The following is a 23,363-nucleotide window of genomic DNA, read 5'->3' as shown; positions in this document are numbered from 1 at the left end:
AGGGTCACTGGAGGGGTGGGCGACTCAGCGTGCCAAGTGCTGATCCGAGGAGGCGCAGCCAGGGTGGTCTTCCTGAAGGAGGAGGTCCTGGATTCTGCGGAGGGGTCTGGGTTTGCACAGGCAGCAGGGTTGGGGGAGATTCAGTGTATGGAGGAGGCTGGGCACGCGAGCCTGGCTGATTTGGCTGACACAGGCACCAGGAGCCACTTTTGGATCCAGACCATTCTTTACTGTCACAGCGAGGGCTCCCCGGCCCCTTGTGGCAAAAAACCCAAAAGGATGACTTTGGAGTCGCGGAGGCCGCTGTTCCAGCGAGGGCTGGGACACCCTGTTGCCGAGGCGCCCCATCGCCCCCCGGAGTCACAGCTATACCTCCCCCCAGTCTCTCCGAGTCCATGAGTGGCAGCTCTGGTTCCCCCATGGGTTTTCATTTTTCTCCTGGAAATCCCCGCTCTGGACTCCATGGGGCTACACTCAGAACTCTGTGGGACCCTTTTCCTCCAGTTTTCTCTGTGGACTCCTCTGTGTAAAGTGGGGACAGGGTGGGGGGCGGGCAGCACCACAGTCTCAGCCCCTGCCCCCACGTTGACAGCTGTCCTTGACTCCAGTCCCGGACACCTCCGCCTGGGGCCCCCCGCACCTCTGGGCCCGCAGGCAGGGCTGAGCTCCGCCCCTGCCTGGCCCCCTCCAGCTGGGGGTGCAGCCGGGCCCTGCCGCCGCTCAGTTGCTGTCATGTCCAACTTTTTGAGACCGCGTGGACTGTAGCCTGCCAGGCTCCTCTGTCTATGGGATGTTCCAGGCAAGAATACTGGAATACATAGCCATTTTCCTCCTCCAGGGCATCGTCCCGGCCCAGGGGTCAAACCCACGTCTCTTACGTCCCCTGCATCGGCAGGTTGGCTCTTTAACGACTGAACCCCCAGGGGAGCCCTTGGCCATGCACCCCGTCACCCAATTGGAAGCGATCCTGTCATTCTTCATTCTGTTCTCGCTCACAGCTGACCCCCACCCACCCACCCACCTCACCGCCCCCCTCGATCAAAGGCTCACCTCACCTCCTCCTGCCTCTGTCTTCCTTGCCCCGGTTCAGAGCCCCCAGGCCCTCCTCTGCCAGCCAGCATGTGGGAGCTTTTGACTTTCTCTTGCCTCCAGGCCTTGTCTGTCCTCCTGCCATTCAGTCACTAGCATCTGCACCACAGCTCCCCAGGGCCTCATGACAAAGACCAGATGCTTCAGGGGGCTTCTTCTGACCTGGCTCCATGTGCCGCCCCAGCCCCTCCCCACCATCCCCTTCCCTTCCAGCATGCTTCCCCGGGCAGCCCACCCTGGTGTCCTCCACTTCACCTCCGCAGCCCTCCGATGCCGATGCCGCTGTGTCCCATAAGCTCCCCTGGGGCTACCCCCAAGCCCTGCTGGCCCCCACCTCCCCCCCCCCACTGTCTCCTGTCTTGGGAGACCGTGTTTGCACAATAGATGACACTTGCACCTCCTGCATGAGAAAGCCCATTCCCAGGGTGATAGCCTGGTCTCAAGCCTTAATTGTGACCATGTTTCCCATGAGTAGCAGAGGGTCGGGCTCATGGAGGCGATCGGTAAATGCTAAACTGAATAAAAGGAATTCACACACGAGCAGAACGGTCACAGGGGAAAACAACCTGTGTATAAAACGGGAGAGATGCCGGGATCACCTCCCCATTTAGATCACCAGCCTCTGAGAATAGGGATGGTGTTGGATTCATCTCTGCTCAGCAAAGGTCCTTGAATGGATGAGATGGGAGTGTGCAGTTTAGTCACCTGGTCCAGGTCTAGCCCGAAATGCAGAGTGCATATTGATATCTGTCACCCCCATGGAAATGAGTGTACTGAGTCCACTGGTCATGTTTCTTCCCTGTGGCGCTCACGTGCCCGTCTGAGGGCACCTCTATGGCTCTGCAGCCTGAGTGCTGGGCCCCACCCCAGAGTCCCTGACGGGGACACAGGAGTAGGGCAGGAGAAACTGCACTTCTAACAAGCTCCCAGGTGCTGCTGGTCTAGGAACCACACACAGTGAGACTCTGCTTTAGTGCAATGCGGTACTAAAGAAACACGACAGCAGCCACATAGACAACCTAAAATCTAGCAGCCATAGCTTCAAAAAGTAAAAAGAAACAGTGCCAACATATTTCACATAATCCATTCTATTATTCCAACACGTTGTCAATATATACGGCTTTCCTTGTGGCTCAGCTGGTAAAGAATTCGACTGCAATTCGGGAGACCTGGGTTCGATCCCTGGATTGGGAAGATCCCCTGGAGAAGGGAACGGCTGCCCACTCCAGTATTCTGGCCTGGAGAATTCCATGGACCCTATAGTCCATGGGGTTGCAAGGAGTCGGACACAACTGAGCGACTTTCACCGACTCACTGTCAATATATAAACATTGTTGAGGTATTTTTCGTGCTCTTTTCCTGCCAACTCTTTAAGATTCAGTGTGCATTTTACACTGAGACCCATCTCAAAACGGACTCACAAATGCACGGCTCCCGCGTGGCCGGCGGCCCCCGACAGCACAGCGCAGGCAGGTGCGGGACAAAGGAAGTGGCCCAGAGAACTACAACTCCCGGAGCGCTCGGGGCGCGGCCAGTGACGCACTTCCGGCGCGGCGGCGACGGCGACGGCGAGACAGCCGCAGGAGAACCACATCTCCCGGCGTGCTCCGGGTCACGTCCTGTGACACACTTCCGGCGCGGCGGCGACAGCGCGCCCCCGGTGGCTCGACGGCGGGGCTAGGGCGACTGCTCGGGCAGGCGGGCGGTGGGGCGAGTGGCGGGCGGCCTGCCGACGGGAGAGCCGGGGGCGGGGCGGCGGCGGCCAGCGAGGGAGCGCGCGGGCGGCCTGGCCCCGCCCCCGGTCCGCCCGCCCCGGTGACCTTCAGGGCCCGGGCGGCGGGCGCAGATCCCAGGCCCTGGCGAAGGCGGCGGCGGCGAGATGTTCGTGCAGGAGGAGAAGATCTTTGCGGGCAAGGTGCTGCGGCTGCACGTCTGCGCCTCCGACGGCGCCGAGTGGTTGGAGGAGGCGACCGAGGGCACCTCGGTGGAGAAGCTCAAGGAGCGCTGCCTCAAGCACGTAAGGCCGGCCGCGGCTCCAGGCCTCCCCCTTTCTCCCGCCGCCCCCGACGCCCGCTGGACGCTGGGGCTCCGGACCGGGCGCTTTATCCTCTACCTTCTGGTCTAACTCCCCCCAAGACAGCCCGGGAGGCCGGGGCGCGTCGGGGACGCGGCCTGGGAGAGGCCAAGTCGCCACCGGAACGGGGCCTCCTGCGGTTCCAGCGCTTGCTGTCCATCCGCGCTTGCTGTCGCGGCGAGGTTCCCGGAGCTGGGAGTTAGTGCCCAAGAAGGTAGAGAGAGACCCGCCGGGAGAAGCGCCTTCCCCTGACCTTGCAGAGCCGGCTGCTTGGAGCCGTTTCCTGGAGCTGGCATGGGGGCCGGCGCCTGGCTCTGACCACTGGTGCGACCCCCGCACCCCCTCACCTTGGCTGGAATCACTTAAAATAGTGTGGCTTGGCCGAACTGATTCATGCACCCCTTGCTATCCTCGGCCTTTACGTGGCTTACGTGGGCAGGTCGGGGAGAGGGCCATTTTTTAAAGTTTGTTCACGTGAAGCACCCCATGTAGGTTCCTCAGAGTGCTAGTCTTTGTCTCTTTAAGCTTCTTGACTCTGTAAGGGAGGCCAAGACATCTGTCCGTGTGACTCAGGCTGCCTCAGGAAACTCTATCCTTTTCACGGTCTAGTTTCTCCATGTCAGAATTTAGGACAAAGGAGGCCACAGCCTCTTAGTGCGCGTTTCACGTGAAAAGTGTGCCTGTATGCCATTGACTCATGCCTCTGTTCTGGGCCCACCAGGAGTCTAGCCCTGGCTGTTTTAATGTGGTCTCCAAGGACAGACTTCCAGCTATTGTTCTAGTGGCTCCTGCCAAATGCTGTCGGGTCCTTTTGGGAGTATGGTTCTGTGGAGTTGTCGCAAGCAGGCCAGAGAGCATTCTGGTTGCCAGAGTCCCCTTCTGGAAAACCTTGGATGTGAATAATGTCTTGGTCTCACGTCACGGAGGAGGGGGCTTTGGGCTCACACACTTGGGCAGCTATGTTTTGGCCGTTTCTCCTTCTGATGCAGTGACGGGTGATTTCATTATCTAAAAACCACCACGACAGCACTCAGCAGGAAGGCTGGGAGCCCCCCGAGTGTCCAGACCATTGGAGCGAGGCTTGCTGCTTGCCCAGTGCAAACCTCTCTGAGATGCTGTGTCCACCCAGTCAGCATAGGAGCCCCTTGAGGGCTGGATTGTCTTCACACACCCAGGGCTAGACTCTTAATGGCCCAGAACAAACATGTGGGTTAATGGCATACAGATACACGACTGAGATACTGTGGGTTCCGTTCCAGAGCACCACAACAAAGCAACTGTCACCACAAAGCTATCGCCCGAATTTTTTGTTTCCCGGCATAAAAGTTGTGTTTACACAATAGTCTGTTAAGGGTGCAGTGGCATTATATCTGGAAAAGACAATGTCTATACCGTAATTAAAAAATAATGCCACCGGAAAAATGGTACCAGTGGACTTGCTGGACACACGTTTGCCACAGACCTTCAGTTTGTGAAAAGCCCAGTATCCGGGAAGCAGAATAAAGCCAGGGCACAACCAAACAAGGCCTGCCTGTAAATGGAACCAGACTGTCAGTCAAGAGAGCTGCGCAGCGGGGGTGGCCTGTCACCTGTTGAGTCAGGCTGGGGGACGTCAGCCCGTACATCAGTGTGGCACTTAGTTTAACTCACCAATGGGAAGTATTGGCATAACCATCAAAACGTTATGTTCTGGAGAGAAAACGAAGCGAGAACTAGATTCACGGAGGCTTGCTGAGGATTTCAGGAGCACCTGGGGTTAATGAGGGAGCCAGTTTCGTTAGGCTAACTATTCACATCATGTTGCCTATATTTTTATTCCAGTCGGTACTGAGGCGTATCATTTGGGATGTTTTCAGGCATTATCCTGCTTTGAACAGAGATCTTATTCCACCCTGCAGATTTTATTCCGGGTGGAGGCGAGTGGCGGGCGAGCAGCAGGGGACTTCCACAACCAAAAACCCGGCATACATTTTGGGACTCAGAGCTGAGCTGTCAGGAAGCCCTCACACCTCTGTGCCCGTGCCATCCTGGGGGCGGAGTTCGCGGCCTTGTGAGCCCGTCAGGCGGCATTTCCAGTTGGGAAACAGGGTTCTCAAGTTGTGTGCTTGACCGTCACCCCGGAAACCCGTGCACCGAGCTTAGATCATGGTGTCACCGCTCCGCTCCAGCTCCTCCTGCCTGGCTCCCCACCCCTGCATGCCTGAGCTGGGGTTCTCTTTCCCCACCTCTTGCTTCTCCGCCCGGAGTGGGCACTGTGGGTTTCCTACCTCCACAGGACCCCTGGGAGTTTTACTGTTTTTTTAATACTTTTTATTATGCATATGCATTTTAAATGAATAAAGCGGCTTTGTTTGGGTTTATTATCATAACTCTTACAGAAATGGATTGCCACTGTGGCCTTTTCCTTCTTGGTTTTATATCGATTGGGACCACTGTGGTGGTCTCTAGCCCAAGCTTAGATCACGGGGCAAAGTAAATTATCTCGTGTAACCAGAGGGTCACGATTTTAAGAAAGTGGCCCCCTGTGACGTGGTGGGTGTTTTCTGTGTGGTAAGCTTGCCGGCACGTAGCCTGCTGGCAGGGCTGGTAGCACTTCTTAGATCACACCAAGGCGCGTCTTCACATGACACATGTCAAGAGGAAGAAAAGGCCATCTCCAGTCCTCCGGGAGGAAGCGGGCTCTCTGGGGTCCAGCCCCTGCCCCAGCCCTGGGCTCTGGGCCGGCTTTTCCACTGCCAGGGCCCAGCTTGCTCCAGTGCCTCTGCTGAGAACAAAGGAAAGAACGGAATAAGCAGGCACAGTGTGGATGACTCACGCTTGTGTTCTGCTCCTGGCGCCTGCTGACAGGCTGCAGGGTAGTTTTTTTCAGGAGGCAGTATGCGGATTGTTTTGGAAAATTGTGTTTCATAGACTGCATCCTGAACTTGGCACACCAGCTAGCCTGCAGATTTTAGAATTAGAAGAAGCACACCCAGTTTCTGGGAGTAGAGCCATCGTGAGATTCCAGGGAGGGGTGTCTCTGTCATACACGGTCAGAGCGTGTCTTACTATTGGCCGGTTTCCACCTTTGTCCCTGCCAGCCCCCCACCCCGGCTTGTGTGCATCGGTAGCCCTGAAGCCGTCATGACCCCTCTTTCTTGTTTGATTGCTGAAAACTCTAGTTGCTCTTCAAACCCCAGTCTTGAGAGGTGGAGGGCAGGCTTGGCTTCTCCCTCGGGGTGAGCAGTTACGTGTCTGGGGTGTCTGATGGCAGAGGAGGGTGGAAAGGTGGCCCCTCTGAGCTGAGAAGGATCATGAGGTCCCTGGGGCCGGCACAGCCCCCGTGTTGGGGCAGCCTTGACTTCAGCACGTCTGCCCCTCCCCATTGTGTGTGCTGGGGTTTCTGGGCTGCCGATCAGTAACACAACCACGTGCCAGGTGACCCCCTTCCGGCTGCCAGGCGAGCCCTGCCAGCCACATGTGCGGCTCGCCTTGGGGCCCCTGTGGCCATCGCCTGGAGGGCTGGGGACTGGGCCGAGGCCGTCCTGCCTCCTCGGGGTCTTGTGGGTGTTTACGGGGTCAGGCCCTCATGGCCTGCTCCCCAGGGACCAGCTTCTCTCAGCCGTGTCACTGGGCTCCGCCGACTACCCTGGTGGACGGTGGGGAGCAAGATTCCCACAAGGAGGTATCCTGCTTGGGAAATGCTGGAATGTTTACCGGCCTCCACAGCAAGCCGGGCGCTGACCACGCCCCAGATCACACTTCAACCTTTAGGTTTTTGGGAGACAGCAGACCTGCTATTTGCATCTTTAAATCACTCTCCAGATCTTTCCAGATTAAGGAGGCAATTCGGGTAGCCACTCATGGCCAGCAGGGCGTTCTGTGTCCGAGCCATGAGCCTGTTGAGGAGCACTTGGGAGCCCAGTGGCCAGGTCAGTGCCCTCGGGGACTAGGGGCTATGGCGTCTCCACCGTTGCCAGGGTTCTCTGGTTTCATCTTGGCTTTAACTCTTAGTAAGAAAACCAGTAAGTTCTTGGCATGGCTCGGGGTGTCAGGTCCTGTATTATCAGTATTATGATCGATTTATCTTCTATCTTGACATCGTTCTATGGTTTTCTCTGTTTCCTAGTGTGCGCCTGGGAGCTTAGAAGACCCCAAGAGTGTGACCCATCACAAATTAATACACGCTGCGTCTGAGAGGGTGCTGAGTGACGCCAAGACCCTCCTGGAGGAGCATGTCCAGGACGAGGGTAAGGGGGCAAGGGGACGGCACCCTCAGCGTGGCCCCCATCCCGAGCGGGCTGAGCAGGGAGACCCAGCAGCCGCAGGGTTTCGTTCTCCTTTGTTGAAACCAAGTGTGTGCCCTGGAATCTAAGAGCAGCAGCCTTCTGGAGAAGCCAGACATGAACTCGGTTCCTCATGCTGTTTCCACACAGAGCCAGGGTCCCCAGAGCTGCTGTGGGCTTTACTTAGGGGATGGGAAAGCACAGCAGTGGGTTGCTCTAGATGTCTTGGAAGACGCGCTTAACATGCACGTCCATCGAGTCACTCAGAATCTCCTGCGTGGAGGCGCTTGCGGAGAAAAGTTGGGCTTTCTATGTCATTCAAAGCACGATTTTATTTGTGAGATTCCCTTACGTAGCCTGTTTTGGAAGGACTAGAATATTGTTTGATGTCTGGCTGTCACGGGCACAGTTAGCCAGGCGCTGACCACACCCCGGGTGCCTTAGCATTGAGGGTTAAGGCCAGATGCTCCGACCTCCCAGACTTCAAAACAGAGCCGTTAAAATAAGCACACCGGTCCCCTCTGGTCCCCCAGCCAGCGTCTTGCCGGGCCGGCGCCTGTAGGGGAGCAGGGGCAGCCTCGGGCCGAGGGAAGAGTGGGCTTCTGTGGACCCTCGTGGAGGAGGTCCCCAGAGGGAAGCCCTGCTTCTCGGCCCTGGGGTCTCCCTGGTGCGCTCCGTGCCGCATCCTGGGTGTGAGGTGGTAACCAGCTCGCCGCGCTGTTCCCCCAGATGTCATACTCTTGATCAGAAAGCGTGCTCCGGCCCCCCTCCCCAAGATGGCTGAAGTCTCCGCAGAAGAAAAGGTGAGTTTCAGAGTTTGGAACTGGAGATCTCTGTTGGGGGAGACTCGAAAGAGACTTCTGAGGCTGGCTGTGGGTCCTGCTGGTCCCGTGGTCACGGGCTTTCGTCACGGCCAGGCAGCCTGCTGACTGACGCCTCGCCTCGTGGTGGGTCCAGTGGCCAGCTCCGCTTTCAGGCCATGGAGAGGAGTGTGCTGCCTGTTCTCCGGGTCGGGTTTAATCTCGAGCTCCTGTCCCTCCTCTTATTTCCTGACCGAAGAAGGCCAGGAAGTCGCTAAAGACCACCCACAACACACGGAGGGCAGGAGCAGAGCAGGGCGCCAGCCTGCGTGGAATCGGTTCCCGGCGAGGCCGGGGCCGCCTGTCCCATCTGACCCTTGCGGGACCGGCTGCTGCAGCCTTGGAGCTGGCACTCGGCTGAGACCCCCCTTCCCGGTGCGGGCGCCCCGGGAGAACTGTGCCCATGCTCCACGTGTTGTGGCCACCCCAGAGCCTCGCTCTTCAGAAAGCCTGGTCCCGGAGGCTCTGGGAGGTGTGTTCTATCCACAGGCCGGCTGCCTGCCATGCCGGGGGCGAGCGCCAGCCTTTGCTTAGCGCGGGGGGTAGAGTGTCCTACTTAATGCTTCTAAATGCTCAGGAGAGCGTTCACCGCAGAGCAGGCAGGCCAGCCTCTCTGGGCTGGGCCCTGGGCCTGTGGCGGGCCGGCCTCTTTCGGGGCCTCCTGGATGACAGCCGCGGGAGGAGGCTCTGCTTATCTGCAGCCACACCTGCCCGGGTGTGGGCAGGCCGCTCGCCCGGCTCACTGGGCCCCGGAGTCAGGCCTGCTTCCCAGAACCGCGGGGCGGATCCGGCTCTCAGGTTACTGTTTTGGTCGCTGGCAACTCCCTGAACCTCGGTGACTGTGTCGACGGCAGGCTCCCTCACCCCCACAGCTCTGCGCGACTTGCCAGGCAGTGACCCTCACCGTTTCCCTGTGTGTGTCTGTCAGATGGAGTATTGTAAAAACGGTCATGCCAGTTTTTGTGAGTAACCCGTCTTTAAAGTCAAAGCCGTCCGTGCGTTTGGGAAGTCAGCGATGCCCCAGGTGCCGCCATAAGTCAGCAGGCGCTTCTCCCTCCTGACTCACGCGCTCGAGAGGCGGGCGCTCCGCATCCTTTGACCCTGTCTTCAGTGATTCTCCTCCTGGGTCCTGAGCGGCACCCCGGGTTGGTATTTCTTGGATCCTCAACTTTAGACTCTGTTGGTTGCTCCTCGATGACCTGGGCTCCTCCCCCGCGCCCCCGCCCCCGGCTCCTCTGGATCTTGGTCAGACATTCGGAGTCCCTGTTGTTATTCTTGCATCAGTGTCGCTCTCTGCCCTGAGCAGAGTTTGCTAAAGGTGAGCCCTCCTTTTTTTGCGTACAGTTTCGTTTTTCCTGGAGCCAGTGATTGCTTCCTTGTTTTGTTTGTTCTCTGTGTAGGCTTACCACTCATTTTTTTAGATTCTGCACCCAAACTGATATACCTGTCTGAAACCGGGGTCACAAGTGTGAGGCCATTTGCTGGCGCCCGCTCCGGGAGCTAGCCCTCAGCTCCTCCGGCCTGTCCATCTGCGTCAGCCGGGCCGCACGGGGCTGCCCACCTCCCTCTATGCGGCTCCTGCTGCGTCTCCCGTGTCTGCGCGGGCCTGCTGGCGCGGAACAGCCCCATTAGCACACAGGTTGCCGGGTCTGTGCCAGGCAGGCCCAGCTGGCCCTGTGCTTAGGAGTTGAAATCAGGTCTGCCTTCCTCTTGGGAGCCTCTGCTTCTGGCTTTTTCGGGTGTTTGGCAGAATCCTGTTCCGGCCCTTTGAAGAGCTGGGGTCCCATTTTCCTGCTGGCCGTGAGCCAGGACCGCCCTCCACTCCCAGAGGCCACCTCCTTCCAGGCCTGCAGTCCCCAAGTCTTCAGAGCAGCCAGCGGGGAGCTCGTGCGTCGGATCCCTCTTGCTTTAATCTCAATGACCTGGTGAGCCCCGCCCGTCCTGTTTACGGACTCGCCTGATTAGGTCGCCCCCCCCGCCCCCAGGGCCCTGTCCTCCGGACAGTGTGCCCCGTGACGTGACCTGGCCCCAGGTGCAGCCTGCCCACTCACAGGCCCTGGGTCAGGCAGCCGGGAGTGCAGGAGCAGGGTCTTGGGGCCTTCGTGCCCTTGTGCCTGCTAGAGTCAAACGTCTTGTTCTCCTGGGTGGGGTGGGGCCAGACTCTCGCCAGCATCTCTGAGAGGCGGGGCCTGGAGGCCCTGTGTGCAGCCATCAGTGGCTGCTGAGGGAGCGCGCGTGCTCGATGGGGCCTTCCCCCCGGTCCCCAGGGTGTCCCCAGGGTGGCGGTGGGAGCCGGGCAGCCCTGCTCTCCTTCCTCTGTGCCTGGTCTCTGCCCCTTCTGGACTCCTCGCACGTTGACCCTGGAGATTCTGGAAGTTCTCTGGGTACTTGTTGATACCTCCCCCCTCATTTTCTCTTTCTGGGACTCCCGTGGTTGTGGGACCTGCTTTCTGAGAGGTGTTTACAGTTTCCAATCAGATGCTTGTTCTGCGATGACTGGCACAGCGTCCTCTGCACTCCTGCCTCTGAGCGCCGTGCAGCCTCGCTCTCTGCTTTCCAGGCCCTTCCTTCTCTTCCCTGCGTGTGTCTCTCCTTACCCTCTTTCCCCACTTCTGTCTCTGTCGTGCTTGTAGCAGACTTTCTTCATGTCCCTGTCAGAGGCGCTGTGAGCTCACTGGCCACTCTGGTGGGTGGTGCCCCCCGCCCTCACCGACCTTCTTCTGCCCAACATCCCAGGAGCCAAGTGGAGTGGGGCTGAACCTGCTGTCCGGGGTCAGCGTGGTGCCTCTCCTGCTGGGCTCCTCGGCTCGGGGCTTCTCGGGCTGCGTCCAGGGATTCTTCATGGTCCCTCTGTGGTCTGCCCGCCCGCCCAGCCATCGCCCCCATGTGACGGTCATTCTTTGGCCACGGGAGGCCATGTCTGTCTCCCCAGCCCTGTGCCGCCATGCCTCGGGGCCAGCAGGCCACAACTGAAAGCGTTCTGTCCCTGAGGCCGCGCACAGAGCCGTCCAGAAGCCTCCCTGCTCGTCAGGGGCGTGTGGCTCCGCTCCCAGGACTCGCGCGCTCCCTGGTTAGAGCTGGCTGTTCAGAGACCAGTCTTGCCTCTGGCCGCTCTCACAGTCACGTCTGATCTTCTGATTCCTCTCCTGTGTTAGAAGAAACAAGAGCAGAAAGCCCCGGACAGAGACGCTATCTTCCGAGCCACCGCCAGCCTGCCCTCCCACAACATGGATCGGGCCGTGGTGCAGACCAGCGCGAGGGATGTGAGTGCCCGCGGGGGCTGTGGCCACGGGGGGCCGAGGAAACCTCCCGAGAGCGCTTGGGAAGCGGGGCGTAGGGGGCGCAGGAGCTCTGTGCTCTGTATTGGAGCTTTTTTGTGGGCAAATAAACTTCCATGGATGGAGGAGCCTGGTGGGCTACAGTCCATGGGGTTGCAAAGAGTCGGACACGACTGAGCGACTTCACTTTCACTTTCACTAACTCTAGATAAAAGGTTTAAAAAGACATTGAAAGGCAGGGCCAATAGGATTCGATACTATGGGGGAATGTGAGTTTTGTCCCGAGTTTGGCAAAACCTTTTAGACACAAATCAGACTTTTGCTTATTTTGGATCGGAAGGTTCTGAGCTAAAGCAGAGCATTTCCAGTGCTCCCGAGCCAGAGCTGGGCCAGGACTCTGCGCCCGCTGGGCAAGACACTGTGGGTCAGTCTGCGGGCTCTGCCACGAGCTGGTCAGTTCAGGAACACGCCTCTGAGGGTCTCCTCCAGAGAGCTCTGTGTTGGCCAGGGCATCGGAACCCGGGCACATCTATCTCTCGTTGGCCAGCACGTGTGTCTCTCATGGTGGCCGAGCCTCACTGTCAGGGAGACAGGCAATTGGGAGAGGGGTTTCTGATGACATTCCCAGCAGCCCCCCCCCCCCCCCATTGAGAAGAACTGGTTGCAGTGAAAGCTAGAGGCACACATCAGTGGAACCTGTAGAATCCGCCTGTTTCGTTCAGTGAAGCCTATGCTTTCAGCTCGCTTAGTGGCCAACAGGCCAGACGCCTCCTCTGGGCTGGAGCTAAGCGAGGAAGCCTCTCCTGCCCGCCCTGCTGAGAGCCCTGTTTCTCTTCTCGGTTATCTGGACGTGCTTTGGCTCATAGACTCGGGGTTTCAGGACAGGGGCTGTTGTTTCAGACCCAGGCAGCTTCGTTGAGCATCTTGTGCTTTCACCACAGTTCCAGACGGAGCTCCGGAGAATCCTGGTGTCTCTCATCGAGGTAGCTCAGAAGTTGCTGGCGCTGAACCCGGATGCCGTGGAATTATTTAAGAAGGCAAACGGTAAGAGCGGGCCCCAGGCGGAGGCCCACCCTCGGCCGTCATTGTTCACGCTGCCCACGGAAGGGTCAGTAGATGGGTGCTTGGTGGACCTCTCACACCGTCGACCGTGTCTACATGGTGAGAGCTGACGGATCTGTCTCAGGTTTTCTGAGGTGTAAGAGGTTAGCCACGAGTGTCTGGTGCTCAGGCGGGGTGCTGGGCCTGCGGGGGGCTCGGGGAAGCACCCCTCGTGCGGCCGGGCGCGGCCCGAGCCCTCACGGAGCCGTGTCTGGCCCACAGCCATGCTGGATGAGGACGAGGACGAGCGTGTGGATGAGGCGGCCCTGCGGCAGCTCACGGAGATGGGCTTCCCGGAGACCAGGGCGGCCAAGGCCCTGCGGCTGAACCAGTACGTCTGGGCCCCTGCTGCGGGCAACACCTTTCCGCCCCGGGCCCCGTGGCCGAGTTGCCTCCAGTGTGAGTGTCGGTAGAGGACCTGGGCGCGTGTTCCGGAGTCACAGCACTGGCCGCCTCCAGGTCTTAGAGGGCGGTGTGCGGTGGACCCGCTTACTGGGAGTGTGGCACGTGATGGTGGCCGTGGATTTCACCTGTGGCTGTCGTCTTCCGGGAACTCGGATCACAGCCTTGCCCGGCGGGGCCGAGGAGGACCCTGGCATGTGGGTGGTGGTGTCCTGGGAGTCTCCTGCAGTTTCCTGTTACTAATTACTTGCCCTTCGGCATGTTCAGATCTGAAATAAATCATCTGTAACCGAGGGGTGGTCGGCGGGTTGTGTTCTTTTTTGCTTTGGATCCCAGCTCTTGCGGGCACCTCCTGGGCTTGGCTCCTGTGGCTTTCTGCACGTGGGCGTCTGTTCTGGCCGTGCCTCGTGGCAGGTTAGGGCAGGGCCGGGGCTTCAGCCACGCTGCATTAGATCCTTGTACAGGACTCGGCAGCTTGCGCTGGGGAAGCCGCGAAGTTGGAGAGGCTTTTCTCGGGGACGCAAAGGCCCGGTTCCCTGGGACGCAACGGCTCGGGTCCCTGGCCTGAAGTGCTGCTCAGGGGCCGTCTTACGTGGGAGCACGTCGGTGCTCGGGGGCCGTCTTACCTGGGAGCACGTTGGTGCTCAGAGACTGTCTTACCTTGCAGCATGTCGGTGCCCCAGGCCATGGAGTGGCTCATCGAGCACGCGGATGACCCCACCATTGACACACCGCTCCCAGGCCCAGCCTCGCAGGGAGAGGCAGGCGCCGAGGCCACCCCTGCTGCCGGGACCAGTGAGGAGGAAGAGGCCAGAGACGAGCTGACGGAGATCTTCAAGAAGATCCGGAGGAAAAGGGAGTTCCGTCCGGACGCCCGGGTGCGTGTTGACGGGCAGTGGCGGGGGGTCTGACAGGTGGAGGGCTGGTCCTCCCGAGGCGAGTCCTGCAGGGGAAGCCGTGGCCCCCAGGCCAGGCCACTGGCCCTGCAGGGAGCGAGGCTGGGAGGGCTCTGGACAGACTTGAGTCTGGAGTCTCCAGTTTGAAGTTTATAAGTGTCCTCGAGCCGTGGGGTCAGGCGGGGGCCCTGTCCAGAGACCGAAGGGGCACCCACCAGCCGCATGGGCCGCCTTGTGAGCAGGAGGCTGGTCAGGCGGGTCAGTGCAGCATCGGGGGGATTCAAGGGCCTGGGTCCTAAGGCCTCTGGCTGTACTCGGCCCGCTGACCTGAGCGTCCATCTTTACGGCCACCTCTTCACCGTCACCTTGTATTTGATACTTTTACGTTTCCACGTTCTTTTTCACTGTTTTCTTTTTTCATTAGGTTTAATTTTAACTGAATCTTTCTGGATGTCTTTGATACCGTGAGTGTGTTCTGTTTACTTTCAGATCATAGCTCTGTCAGCGCCAGGCATTAGGACTCCGATTCTTCATATCCTCCTGATTCTGCTTGTGGCCCCAGTGTCTTGGGGCCTGATGCCTCACCCGTGGGCTTATGTCCGTGGGGTGCCCTCTGCAGCCGATTCAGAGCCTGCGTCTGCGGGGTTGAGCGGGGCCTCGGACAGGGGCTGGCTCTCGTGTTCATCAGCAGGGCTCGTGGGCCGTGCGAGTGTCCCCACGAGGCCGGGGTGGATGTCTTCCACTGCCCCTCTCTGTGGGGATGCAGGCCCTGCTCAGGGTCCTGGGGTCCAGCTCCAGCTTCCCCCCGGCATGGCCCCCAGGCCTGCGTCCTGTGCGTGACGCTGAGCCAGGCCCCCGGTGCACCCTCTGAAGGCCAGGCTGTTGTCGCGATGTTTCTGTTCCTGTGGGATTTTCCCTTGAGTTGAGCTCCACGTGCAGAAGCACCTGGGTTACTTTAGTCCAGCGTTTGTCGGTCCTGAAGGATGTGTGTCTCTTCGTCTTGGTTTCTCAGGAGTCCAGTCGGTTGGCCCTGGACCCTATTCGGGAAGGGCAGCCTCTCCCTGGGTGGGCCCCGTGCTCTGCTGTTGGGCTGCACGCCTTCCCGGGGGGGCCCGTGGGGCCCCGTGAGGCCCTCACGGTCGCTCACGGCCTTGGTCACCACCTTAAAGGCCTTTCCTTCTCTAGGTTGTCCTTCTTAACCATCTTAAGTCACTCCTTTTCCCACAAGGGTGTTGAGGCTTGAAGGGCCGGGGTCTGTGATCCTGAACCAGTCGGGGAGGGTCCGGTAAGGATGAGACGTTAGCTCGGATCCTGGGGAGAGCAGGTTGGAGAGCAAGGCTTGGACCCGAGACAGACCTTCAGCTGCCTCCGCTCCCCGACCCTGGCCACGGACAGGGCAGTAACTGTGCAGAGCCTGGGGTGCGGGGGCCTCTCAGCGCGGCCACACGGGGGCCTCCCTGGAGGGCTGGGAAGAAGGGCATGGGGAGCATCTGGAATCCCCCCAGCAGTCCTGGGGCCGAGACAGAAGGGAGGAGAGAGGGCGGTTTATGTTGACACTTCGTGGAAAAGGCCCTCCTGCCCTTGGGCTTCAGAGTGGACTCCAGGTGATTTATGTGACGTGGACATCAAGCACCGCGGGGGGCTGTGCCCGCGGCATGCACTGACGGGCCGGAGGTGGGGAATGGCCCAGGGGAGCAGGGGGAGGGGGCCCTGGGCAGAAGGGACTGACCTGGACGCTCACTGTGCACAGTCCGGCTCCAGGTAAACCCTGCTCCCGATCGTCCTCGCAGGCGCCTGCTGCCTCGGTCGAGTTCTCTTTGAAGCCGTCCAGATGGACTGCAGGGTGAATGGGGTGAGGTCCATGAAGCCAGAGCGTGCCAGGGCCGCGCGAGTGTCCACACGCAGACGGGGGGCCAGTGGCGTGAAGCCAGCTGACACCTGGGGGGAAGTCGGGGGCTTCAAGGGCAGGGTCTGACCTCCCGAGAGTTAGGAGAAACCCTTGCAACTTTGATGAAGCCTCTGCCTCCCTGTGGTAGTGTTAAGGTGTGTCAGAGGTTACGCGCTAGAAGTCAAGGATAAAGGGAAGGAAGTGTTACGTGATTTTTGTTCTAAAAATGTACCACCACCCCCAGACACAGAGCACTGGGTCACTGTTTCCTCCAGAAACCAACATATGTTTAACTTACAGCTTCAATCTTGTTAAATAATCATTTAGGATTAATTTCAAGGTTGTTTTTTTTTTTTCAAAGATAAAGTGTGAAGAAAATCTCTTCCGGTTTCAGAAATCAGTGACGTTTTCGTCTCCACTCGAATGGGAACGGCCGACGTGCCTTCTCCTACCTGCTCCTCCCGCTTGGCCAGCCCTTCTGGAGGGGGCCGTGCGAGGTGGTGGGGACAGGCCCAGTCTTGGCAGTCGTGGGGGGACACGTGGCAGGACCTGGGTGGGACAGCGAGCCTCCAGGAGAGAGCCTCCAGTTCCGCCTCTGTTGTTCAGAAAGCCAGCAAGTGTCTCGGTGAAGCCATAGGGAAACAGTCTTGAAATAGAAAACCTGGTGGTTTTTTTTTTTCAGTTTATTTTTTAGGATGCATTTATCTTTGGTCGCGCTGGGTCTTCGTTGCTGCGCATGGGCCTTCTCTAGTTGCGGAGCGCAGGGGCCGCTCCGGCCTTGGTGCCCGGGCACTCACTGCCGTGGCGTCTTGTCGTGGAGCGCCGGCTCTGGGGCACGTGGGCTTCAGCAGCTGCAGCTCCCAGGCCCCAGGACGCTGCAGGCTCGATAATTGTGGGTGGCACATGGGCTTAGTTGCCCCAGAGCATGTGGGATCTTCCCAGACCAGGGATCGAACTGGCGTCCCCTGTACTGCAAGGCGGATTCTTAACCACCGGATCCCCCAGAGAAGCCCCGTGGTGGTGTTTCTTTAAAGATACCCCCTGCCAGGACGCCACCCAGCCCGCGAGCGCGGCGCTGAGCCTGTGGCCTCCCCTGCAGGCTGTCATTTCCCTGATGGAGATGGGCTTTGACGAGAAGGAAGTGATCGACGCCCTCAGAGTGAACAACAACCAGCAGAATGCCGCCGTGAGTGCCGCCTGCGGCCTGGGCACCCCGGGTGTGGGCACCTTCCCGCGAGGGCGGCTCCTTTGCTTCTAAGCAACAGTGGGGTCGGTGGCTCAAACCGTGTACAGAGTTTAAAGTACTGAGAAAATCTGGGCTTTGCCTCTTAGAGAAAGGTACGTGTTCTGCGGGGTGAGTGTGACGCTCGTGTATCGTGTTACACTGACACCCTGTGGACACGTGCCCACTGCTGACGGAGAGCCCAGGGAGGGGCTGGGGTAACGGTGGGCCCCTTGGGGAGCAGGCTCAGCCCGGCCCACGCGGCCCAGGAAGGCAAGGTGGGCCTGGGCTTCAGCCGCTCCTGGACGAGGTCACGCCCCGGCCGCTTCCCGTGACAGGGTGCTGGTGTGCACTTGGGCTGCAGAGTCGCAGCCGTGCCCTGAGCTGCGGCGCCCGCGTCTGCTGGGACAGCCGGGCTGGGCTGGCCCTGCTGCCAGGGCCCCTGGCCGTCGGGGCAGCCCTGGAGCCCCCGCCGTGGCGTCGAGGTCGGCGGGGGACCGTAGGCGCTGACCCTGCCCCGCTGGTGTTCGCAGTGCGAATGGCTGCTCGGCGACCGCAGGCCCTCTCCCGAGGAGCTGGACAAAGGCATCGACCCCGAGAGCCCCCTGTTTCAGGCCATCCTGGACAACCCCGTGGTGCAGCTGGGCCTGACCAACCCGAAAACCTTACTAGGTACGTGCCTCGCTCCCCGCCCGCCACACACATGTCCCTGGGCGATACCGCAGCCGCCCCTGCAGGGGTCTGGTGGCTGGGGCCGGGTCGCTGCGGGGCCCAGAGGCCAGGGCCTGCCCGGGTGTGACAGCCTCCTGTGCAGTGACTCCGTTCCAGCTCTGGAAACCAGCTCCAGCAGGTGATCCGGTCGGGAGAGTGTAGACAGCACCCGGCAGGTCGGGGCCGCGCCCAGGGGAGGCTTGGCTGGCTGTGGCTCTTAGTCTGTGAAGGGTTGCCTTGGCGCTTGTTTTGCCTGTGAGATGTGATATGATACACAAGAGCGTATATGATCTGTGCTACTTTAAAGAGTGATGGTAAAATTAATAACCATATTCCTGCCGTTCAGTTTGAAAAAACTCTTTTTAAAAAACATAGCGCAACCCAGGCCCCCTAGAGTCGCTGGGTGCCCCCCAGCCCCTCTGCGGTTGACCCTCCCCAACCCCGAGCAGGGGCTTCCTCAGTGACGTCGGTGGGGGCGTCTGTGTCCTCAGACCACTCAGTCGCCCCTCTGTGTTCTGGGCCGACCCCCGGGACTGACTCCCTGGAGGGCCGCGCGGTGCGGCACTGCAGGCCAGGGCCACGGCCGAGCCTGCCGTGCGGCTGCCCAACGCCCGCGGCTTCCGGCCGGTGGAGCTGCTCGGGGCACTCCTGTGCCTGGTCCTCGGGGGAGGGTTCCCCCGGGGCTCCGTGCCTCGGGCCGGGCGGCAGGGCCCTGGGCGTGGGCATGTTGAGCCTGCCAGTCGGAAAGGGAGCCCCGCCCACAGCAGCTTAGGGCCCCCGCTGCCAGCTGCTGGGAGCAGCTGCCCAGGCGGGCACAGGGCTTTTACATGCTTGGCCGTCTCCCCAGTCTCTGAAGGACAGCCTCTTCCAGAAGTTTCAGCCCCTCCTAGGACCCCCACCGCCCCTCTTTTCTGGCTCTTTCCACTACTGGATTGCCGTCTTACCGCTCAGAACCTTCTTTGTGCCTGCCGCACACTGATCCTTTCTCACGTATTTAAATCTCCAGGATCCCCTGTCAGTTTCTGCCTTCTCTGTTGATCACTGTGATGAACAGACGTCCCGTATCTTAACACAGCGGAACATCTCTGTTTCATTTATGACATGCATCTTTAAGCATTCCAAGCTTGGGAAGACCTGCACCTGTTTCTTGTTTTAGTAGTTTTAAATTTTCTTGTTTTAAAGTCTGTGATCTACCTGGAAGAGTGAGTGGCATAAAGCAGGGAGTTTTTCTCTTTGTGCCCAATTCCGGACGTAAGTGATGTGTTGTGTGGTGAGTTTATTTACACTGTTTGTGCCAGTCCTCTCCACACTGGAAGCATCTTCCGGCCCTCCTCCCCAGAGACCTCAGGAGGGTCCCCTGTGCCGCCAGGGTCTGTCCAAACCCTTTCCTAAAAGCCTTGCTTGCAGTGCTTGACCATCGAGTGTGTGATTTGCTGATTTGCTCTAAGCTTTTTTTTTTTAGATTTTTGAAGACATAGTTGGTCAGATTAAGTAAGTTCCCCTTTTCTCTCTAGTTAGATGCTAAGATTTTTCAATTGTGAGTGGGAGGTCAGCTTCCTGGATGACTTCGCTATCGAGATTATTGTGTGGTTTTATATCCGCTGTATCGAGTGTTTCTTGTATTTCTAAAACAAACCACCCACAGTGGCTGCCACCCGGTCTACAGGCCCTGGGCCGGTGACCTGGACGGGACGCGCAGTGGACCAGGGTCCACTGGTCCAGGGTCCTCCTCCCCGTCAGACCCCAGGGTCCTGCAGGAGAGAGCGTCCCATGGTGAGGTCGCCCCTGCAGCTACGCACTTCCCTCAAGGCATTTCTGGTAGGATTTTTAATGACCTTTATCTCTTTAGATGAAGTAAAATATGCACTATAGAACATTTGGAAAACACGGGGAAGCTTGAGGAAGCAGAAGTCACCACCCACCCCCTGCAGCTGGTAGGTTTCCCTCTGGTGTCTGGTGAGGTCTGGAGCAGACGCAGCCTCACCACAGGGCAGCTTTCTGGTGCATCATTTCTCATCACATTTGATGCATTTCCTCTTTTAAAAATGAGATTGTAGCAGTTCAGGTATTTCCTTCTATGGATGTGTCATATCATTTAACAAATACATTAAGTTTGTTAATTTATGTTAATAATATGACAGAGACTAAAACGAAACAACTACCGCACTAATACAGTCCCCTGTTTGTGATCATAGAACCATCTGCCTCTGAACCAGCCATGCAGCCTTTGCGCATGACTTTCTAAAGTGAAGCACTTCAGACATCACCTCTGAAGTACGTTTTAGCTCTTTTTTTGTTGTTGTTTAGTCTCTAAGTCATGTCTGACTCTTGCGACCCCATGGACTCTATAGCCCGCCAGGCTCCTCTGTCCGTGGGAGTTCCCAGGCAGGAATACTGGAGTGGGTTGCCGTTTCCTTCTCTAGGAACTTTTAGCTCTAATATTCCATAAAACAATGGAAACATCCTGAATTAAGAAAGAAGACAAAAATTCTAAAAATAAATTTCAATCACCTTGCTTTTGTAGATCAGTAAAACATTTTTTCTCATAAAAAAATAAACAGTGTCCCATTTTGTTGCTTTTGATCTTCCACCTGCAATAAACTGTGTCTGGACCCGCTTCTTTGGGTGCAGCTCCGACTGCCTAAGGACAGGCAGCTGGAAGGCAAACAAGCAAGTCCACAAATGTGGACATGTAAGCTCTTGGTGACATCTTGGCAACTGACGGGGCTTTCGGGTGAGATGCACCCCTCCACCCGCCGCCCCAGGCGGGGGCCCAGCGGCTCTGTCTGGCCCTGTGGACACTTTTCTCCTGGCCTCTGCACGTCCGTCACTCTGTTTCAGCTGCCGTGTTGCTCTTAGAGCTCTGTCAACCGCTCTTTGCACGTCAGGGACCTCCTTGGTCGCCTGCCGCACTTCTCATCTCTAATAACGCACGAGATGTGCGGGAGAAAGTCATTCCTCAGATTAATCTTTCCCTCTGTGGTTTTCATATTTAGGGCTTTTTCCATTTTTCTGTGCAGCTCTGTCCTCCTTTTGGAGTTGATTTTGCCGCTTGCTGGGAGGAACGGGGGCGTGGGCTTCCTCACCTCACGAAACCCACTTTATGTTTTGTTCTCCTGGATGCCGAGTCATCTTTCCAGGTTCTCTTTCTGAAATTTCAGTTAGGGGGGCCTGGTGATTCTCTTTAGGGCTGGGAGGGTCATCAGGTTGTAAACATAACAAGGTCAGACTTTCCCACTGAGCCCAGGGCTTGGGCCCCCATGACCCTGTGCAGCTGTGAGCCCCTTTCACGGACACGGTTTGACGTTGGCTGACATGAGGAGGTCTGGCATAAAGCCGTCCTTCCCAGATCCTAGGGCAACTGTCCACCCTGCGGTTGGTTGCTCTCCACCGAGTTGGCCATCATGTGTCTGGGCTGGAGAGCTTTTTTGCTAAGAGGCACCTTTGTTTGGTGAGGGGTTGCTTTATAAAAGCGTTTAAAAATTCAACGTTTTCATTTCAGAGAACTCATTTTTAATGCGCTGTTTTTGTTTTGTTTTTTTTTAAGTCATTTCCTGAAGATTGAGCAGTTTGATTTTTCCAGTTAGGTATTATTAAGCTGGCACCATCATCCTTACATAGTCTTTTCTGTCAGGGTGGGCCTGGAAGTGGAGTCACTGAGTCACGGGCTGTCACTATCTTAAGATTCCTAGTAGCTGTTGCCACGTTGCTTTCCAGAGTCCCTGCACCAGGGGACGTGGGCGTGTCGGCCCGCCCCACCCACAGTGACCACGCCGCCTTCCGCCTTCCGTGTCAGCAGATGAGATGCGCGGGGCGGGGGTCTGGGGGCGTTCCTGGTTCCCGCTCACCTGGAAGCTGCCGGGAGGAGAGCTCCCACCACCGCATGTTGGGCATGTGGGGCGCGGTCCCCCAGCAGCTCTGCGTCTCCCCACAGCATTTGAAGACATGCTCGAGAACCCGCTGAACAGCACCCAGTGGATGAACGACCCAGAGACGGGCCCGGTCATGCTGCAGATCTCCAGAATCTTCCAGACCCTGAACCGCGCGTAGGCTGCGCACTCCAGCCGCCAGGCCCGGAGGGCCTCTTCTTCCCAGCCCAGGGGGTGGGGAGAGCCTGCAGACCCCAGGGTGCCCCTGGGCTGGGGGAGGGGAGCAGGTGGGCTGGAGGGGACCCTGCCCTTGGACTCCTGCTGGGATCTTCCTGCTGAAAAACCTTGGGCAGCAGCGTGCTCGGTCACGCCTCCAGCCTCCGACAGTGTTTACAGACAAGGCCATCACCCTGGGAAGGGGTCGCCTCCCTCGAATGTCCCCCTGGGCTCTTGAACCGCTACTTGAATTGACCGTAGGCACTGCTTGTAGAGTCCACTTGTTATTTGAAACAAGGCATGTTTCAATCCAAAGTGTTATCGTCGAAGGTACTAACTTGAGTAGAAGAATTCACAGATGACTTCTCTTTAATAAATAAATTCCCCTTTTCCAGCTCTGTGTCTGGGTCTGGTTTCAGCCAGGGAGGAGGGGCAAGTGTCCTGGCGATGCTCTTGTTCCCGCGGAGACCGCACCCACTGCTTCCCCGAGGGCGCTCAGCCAGGCTACCTGCACACTTCCTTGGCTGGATCTCGTTTTTCTTGGGGTTGAGGGACTGCGTGTCCTTGTCTCTCAGGTGGGAGCTGAGCGCCAGAGTTGATTTGCTTTGCCCGTCCCTGGCTGCTTTTTTAAAGTATGTGAACACTCTGTTTTCCAATGAGAAACTGACCAGCCACGCTGTCTGGGGGCTGGCCTGGTGCACGCAGTGTGGACGTGTGAGGGTGCGAGTGGGCCTCACGCCACAGGGCGCCTTCTTTCCTGGCAGGTGTTCAAAGGGCCCCTTAATAAGAGATGCGTGCAGGGATCAGGGCCCATTTTCAGACCCCGTGCACTGCCGGAGCCGCCAGCCCGTGTGCTTTGGTTGAAGAAATCCTGTCCCTTGGATCCCCCTGGACAGCCAGCCCTCCTCAGACACGATTCCCACGTTGCTGTTCCGGGTCGGGAGGGCGGGGACCTTGGCAGCTAGGCGTCTCCTGGGCACTGATGGCCCACCCTGGCTCTTGTTCCTGTGAAGTGTCCTCCATGGGGGCCCTGGCTGTGGCTGCCCCAGGCCCACTGCACTCACCTGTGTGGGGAGGTCCAAGATGAGCCGGCCCACGGCCCTGCGGTCTGATGCCCCTCACTGTGGTTCCTGGAGAACTTTTTCTTCCCATGACCCCACATGGGTCTCAAGTGGCACCTGGCAGTGTGGCGGATGCCGAAGGGGAGGCCGCGGCAGTGGGGCCTGTGGTCCAAGGCGCCTGGCGTGGCAGGTGGGGCACTGCCCTGGGTGGCCGAGTCCACTCACCACCAGACTGAGCCAGGCTGGATGGGAGTCATGGCTGGGTGGGCGGCAGGGCTTTGCACCCCTTGGACTTATGCTCCCCCTATAACAAAACCACTACAGACAGTGACTGCAGCCATGAAATTAAAAAACGCTTGCTCCTTGGAAGGAAAGTTATGACAAACCTAGACAATGTATTAAAAAGCAGAGACATCACTTTACCAACAAAG

General features: G+C 58.4%; 1 protein-coding gene across 1 annotated transcript; it reads left to right on the top strand.

The window, feature by feature from the left end:
* Positions 1 to 2,751: 2,751 nt before the first annotated feature.
* UBAC1 (UBA domain containing 1) lies at positions 2,752 to 22,265 on the top strand. The gene is made up of 10 exons (XM_043470001.1): positions 2,752 to 3,106; positions 7,272 to 7,392; positions 8,158 to 8,231; positions 11,444 to 11,551; positions 12,508 to 12,610; positions 12,890 to 12,998; positions 13,737 to 13,947; positions 16,953 to 17,039; positions 17,609 to 17,747; positions 21,721 to 22,265. Exons 1-10 carry the CDS (start codon positions 2,969 to 2,971, stop codon positions 21,834 to 21,836), a joined length of 1,206 nt encoding a protein of 401 aa, XP_043325936.1. The 5' UTR covers positions 2,752 to 2,968; the 3' UTR covers positions 21,837 to 22,265.
* Positions 22,266 to 23,363: the final 1,098 nt, after the last annotated feature.

The sequence above is a fragment of the Cervus canadensis genome, chromosome 5 (genome assembly GCF_019320065.1).
Source record: "Cervus canadensis isolate Bull #8, Minnesota chromosome 5, ASM1932006v1, whole genome shotgun sequence".
In the NCBI taxonomy this organism is placed as follows: Eukaryota; Metazoa; Chordata; class Mammalia; order Artiodactyla; family Cervidae; genus Cervus; species Cervus canadensis.
The sequence above is the reverse complement of the archived record's forward strand: the minus strand, read 5'-3'. Positions and strand labels throughout refer to the sequence as shown.